At 24.1% G+C, this 5,296-nt stretch overlaps 2 protein-coding genes across 2 annotated transcripts in view; both read right to left on the bottom strand.

Annotated features, from left to right (window-relative positions):
- LOC107632440 (GDSL esterase/lipase At5g18430) overlaps nt 1-1,364 on the bottom strand; it is a 1,651-nt gene extending 287 nt beyond the window's left edge. Inside the window, exons 1-2 of the mRNA XM_016336120.2 lie at nt 985-1,364; nt 430-575 (exon numbers count right to left, since the gene is read on the bottom strand). Coding sequence (XP_016191606.1) covers nt 430-575; nt 985-1,264 — 426 coding nt within the window. The 5' untranslated portion in view covers nt 1,265-1,364. The remainder of the gene's footprint in view (nt 1-429; nt 576-984) is intronic.
- LOC107632441 (GDSL esterase/lipase At5g33370-like) overlaps nt 3,805-5,296 on the bottom strand; it is a 4,126-nt gene continuing 2,634 nt past the window's right edge. Inside the window, exons 4-5 of the mRNA XM_021117502.1 lie at nt 4,911-5,160; nt 3,805-4,131 (exon numbers count right to left, since the gene is read on the bottom strand). Coding sequence (XP_020973161.1) covers nt 3,890-4,131; nt 4,911-5,160 — 492 coding nt within the window. The 3' untranslated portion in view covers nt 3,805-3,889. The remainder of the gene's footprint in view (nt 4,132-4,910; nt 5,161-5,296) is intronic.

The raw sequence follows: 5,296 nt of genomic DNA, 5'->3' as shown, positions 1-5,296 counted from the left end.
AATGGAAGAAATTATTGTGTAATTCGATCATATTTATAAAAAATTGATTTAAGGAAAACAAATTTTTAAAATATTTTTTCAAACTAATGTTTTAAAATTTCATGTTCTTGAATCAATTTTCTTTTACAAACGTACCATTATTTCATTTGACATCTCTGATTTAAATTTTAATAATATTTTATTTTTTATATTTTTAAACTAATGTTTTAAGATTTAATATAAAAAAAATATAATTTAATAAATATGTTAATTAATTAATGAAAATATTTGATAACAAAAAAAATTAGTAAAACAGTCATAATTTATCTTATTTAATATTTATTAATTATTATTAAATTAATAAATACTAATAAAAAAAAGTTTTGATTTTTTTATTATTTTTTTATCTCTCTATCATGATGGATTAATTAATTACTAAAACAAACTTACCCATTGCTTCTTGCCTGTTTCTTTAAGAATTCCAGAACCTGCTGAGGCAAAATTTGCACCACCAAGTATGTTCCTCTTGAAACTGTACGGATGCTTAGCCAAAACCAAAAATGGTGGTGGACTTTCCATATAACCAAATTGCCTCGCTACTCAATCATATATAATTTGAAAAAAATTAAATAATTTTTTCAAAAGAAAAAAAATTTCCAATTCAACATAATATATAAGAAAGTCATATATTGAAATTGAATTTATTATTATATTATCGAACAATATTACATAACCAATAAATATTAATTTTTTGTCAGCACTATTGGTCAGTAATAATGTGCATCCATATTTACGGAAATTTTGCACACAAAAACATATAATTTATACTTATATTTATCAGAATTTGCACACATAAAATAATATAGTTTGTACTCATATTTTTTAAAATTTACACACATAAAATTAATAAAATTTATTTGTTAAAAATAATTTAGTATTTATATTAGTCAAATAATAAACAAAAATATTAAAAATTACTAAACCCCAAAAATTTTCCTATATTACCAATTTGGTCAGCAGTGTTGTAGCCATTGCTGAACCTTCCAGTGGGAATTGAATAAAGGAAATCAATCCCATTGTAGAGGATGTTAGCCTTTGCTATACTCTTTAGAAAATTGTTGGTTCCAACATCAAAAGTTGAATCTCCAAATATGAATAATGTTGGTTTTTTCACATTATTATTATTATTATTCCCATAAGCTACTACTAACATGGATATAGAGAATAGAAGAAAGAACAAATTTGTGAAAATAGAACATTTCTTTCCTTCAAATAATTGTGCCATATTATTTCTCTCTTTAATTTTCCCTTAAAGACTCTTGTGAATGATGAGATCAGAGACTCTCAAACACAAGAGTAGTTGATAATGATATATCTATACAAAACTCATGATCTTATATCTATAAACATTAGCATGTTATATATACATCACATATTAATTATATAATACGGGGTCATTGTCAAAGGAAACAATATAATTATTAATTATTATAGAATTATGGAAATAATGAACACATCAAACATGGCCGAACTTGTAAAAATTATGAAAATGTTTAGTAACAAAAAATTTAGCCAAAACTTGTTTTACAACAATTAATGAATATTAAATAGGTAATGCTAGGGAAACAAAAAATACAGTCAGAACTTACCTTATTTAGCATTTATTAATTGTCACAACAATTAATAAATGCTAAATAAGGTAAGTTATGGTTGTTTTTGCCTAATTTTTTTTTGTTACCAAACATTTTCGTATTAAATAAGACAAATTTTAACTGTTATTTTTGTCATCCTAGTATATATTACCCTAAAAATTATTAGGATATTCAAATAAGGGCCGAAATATAAGTTTATAGTAATGCCAATATGGATGCATGTATTTGTTTGATTATTAATTAATATTATGTCGAATGCATGGTACGGTGTTTGATATTTTGTTTGTGTAATTATTAGAAGGTAATTACAATTTGAGGAGGAGGTTTAAGTTAATCAAGTTGGCCTGGGACAGAGGACTAATGCCAAAACAAGGTATGTATAGTTGTTAATTATTTTTTTAAAAAAACTTAAATAGATAAGAAGATGCACATGAATGATTATATTTCTAGCAAATTTATAATAGAATATATAATTATGGCTTTATTGTATGTTTTTTTTTTTTTAATCAAAGTAAGCTATCACTTATTTTTTTAAGAAATTTAAAAGAAAACATGAGGAAGATACATTAAAAATTTGGGGCTAAGTGACCGACGTATATGTATATGATCGTTTTGATCCATTAAATTAATTGTTTGGTATTATAGATCAGATTTGGACATAAAGAAAAACAAGGTATGTAGTTGTTAATTAGATGATGTTTTAATTTGGATTAATTAAGTATACATTATTCATAGGGCCCATATTTAGAATAGCTACCTTAGGAAAAGTTAACAGTAGTTGAACTCCATTTTTTTATGGTATCCTATATATATTAAGAACACACACCACATGTATTTAATTATTTAGTTTGTGTAAAATCATATACTACCCTAGCAGCAGCCATAAATTAATTTGATTGATATCTTTATTAGGAAAAATAGTACGTATCATTTCTTTTCTGAACAAGTTTTGTTAATGTTGATCGCATGATTTTGACATAACCTAAACACCTAGCTAGCTAACATTATTATAATGTATCAAATTCAAATAAAATGTTTTAATTTGATCCTTCTTATATGAAAAGGGTTGGAAGAAAGGAACAAACCTAAGAACTGAGAAAGTAAAGAAGTATATTCCTCTATTGAAGAATTTTTTTTATGATATTTTTCGGCCTAATAGATTAAGACTAATTCGTCACAAATAAGAGTTTTATTAAGAATTTTGCGATAGCTAATTAATTATTACATATATAAGACTAACGCTTATTTAATCAGACAAATAAATTAATTAATTATTCGATTAACCCAAATTCATTACAAAAAAAATTGATTATAATCTCTATATAAATCATATAGAAAGGGATTTAGCTAGAAAAGTTGAGTATATATTTAGATTAAATATGTCCACCAATTCAATTCTTTAATAACAACAATAATATTACATGTAATACATTGCATATATATAACAACAAGAAGTCAACGAAGCTTTATTGATTTTTTGCATTGGTGTGAGATGATAATAGAATCTAGAGTAGCTTGTATTATTTATATAATGAGATATTATTATGCTCACAGTTTATTCATTATTAAATAAGATATAGAGATTCTCTCTTTTTAGAGAATCAAGTGTATGTTATTAACTATATAACATACATGTACAACATGTGAATATATAATAGTTTTCTAAAATATAACCGGTGGAAAATACAAAAATATGGTACATGTATGATTTAATTATACTTTATTCATTTTAAAAAACCTGTCACTTTAAACTTTTTTTTGTTATATGAAAATCCAATAATGTATCTTATTAAATAGTAAATATACCTATTGTATTTAGATACATTAATTGATTTTAACATAAAAAAAAAAGTTAAAAGTGACATTTAGTTTAAAAGCAAGATGTAATTACTCTTTTAATCCTTATAATTTTATTAAATTTTTAATTAAATCTCTATATATTTTTTTAATTGAATCTCTACACTACTTTTAATTTTATAATTAGGTTCTTTTAATACCAAAAACGTTAAAATTAACAGAATATTTCTCTCAAAATATAGGCAGTCAAAAATCTAATTAAGATTTTAAGTATGAATACCTTTAATTTGTAAAGAAATATTCTGTTAACTTTAATATTTTTTACACTATAAATGACTTAATTATAAAATTAAAAGTAGTGTAGTATAGACCCAATTAAAAAAAATATTAAGACTTAATTGTAAATTTAATAAAACTATAAGGACCAGTAAAATAATTAAATCTAAAAGCAATGAATATTATTAAAATTGAGCAAGTGTGCTAAAATTGAAGGGAGAAACAAATTCAGGTCCAGCAGTGAAGAAAGCAAGGGCAGCAATGGAAGAAGCATATTCAGTTGGATGATACTGATCCCAAAACAAGAACACATCTCGGTTTTCACACACACTTGCTTGAGGGCTGCATTGCACTCCAATTGGACTTGGTGGTATTGTTAATGTCAGAGTTTCATTTCCACAGCATGCTGTTTTCACATCACTCAACCCTAATTTATAAACAAAATAAGGAGAGCCATTTTAATTAGCACAAATAAAAACTTAAATAATTTTTTTTATATATATTTAGTCTTTCACTTTTTAAAAATATACATTTCGATAAGTATTTTTAAACGGATAAATTAATCTCTAAAAATAGCGACAGTTTTAAGATTGAATAGTAGCAGTTTTAATTTAAATCGACGCAAAATGATTATTAATAAAACATAAACAATTCTAATATCCTAAAAACAGTTAGTGGCAATTTTAACAAACGGTTGGAATAATTGTTATAGAACAATATTTTGCTAGAAAATAATATTTTTTTAAAAAAAATAAAATTTAGGGTTTTCGAAATTTTTTATTATTGAAAAAAAATGTCAAGGAAATGCTTGATTTATGCTACTTATTTTGGTTAAAAGAAATAATTTTAAAAAGCTGGAAGCATTGATTTGCATATTTTCAAAAGTAGTCGAAAGGATCGATTATATTCCGATATTTTGAAGGTTTAAAAAATGATAAAAATTTGCATACGATTATTTTTATATTAGTTGAAAATCGTTAAATAATAATTTAATTAAATTTGTCAAATTATTTAACGATTTTTAAATATCAATTTTAAATTAAGACAACTATACGTAAGTTTTACCTTAAAAAATATAAAATGCAATTATTTTTATATAATGTTAATAATTAATTAACTTCTTTAATTTTCCATCCAAAACTTTCACATATCATTTTTCCTGTTTAAATTTAAAAAAAAAAAAGAAGAGGTTATATAGCTTCTTACCAATAGGAGCAGGATCATCGATCATTGTAAGATTAGTAATGTCATAAGCATTTGCAACTGAGTACTTCAAATCAGAGCAATCTATTCTTAATTTTGAGACCATAGCATGCAGTGATGAGTGGAAGAATTGAGCAATTGCATTTATTCCATCCGAACAGTTTCCACCAAAAGTGCCACGCACTATTGGGACACAACCTATTGGAGGAACACTCACTATGCCAATTTTTCTAGCTCCATGGCTTATTAGATCCTGTATGTTATCAATAACAATCAAGCAAATTAATTAAAACAAACAAATAAATAAATAATTAAAGCCTTATTTCTAAATTTCAATTAGGGTAAATTATATTTACATCTTTTAAACTTATATTTTTAAAGGTTTAGTA

This window comes from Arachis ipaensis, chromosome B03 (genome assembly GCF_000816755.2).
Source record: "Arachis ipaensis cultivar K30076 chromosome B03, Araip1.1, whole genome shotgun sequence".
NCBI classification, from domain to species: Eukaryota; Viridiplantae; Streptophyta; class Magnoliopsida; order Fabales; family Fabaceae; genus Arachis; species Arachis ipaensis.
The sequence above is the reverse complement of the archived record's forward strand: the minus strand, read 5'-3'. Positions and strand labels throughout refer to the sequence as shown.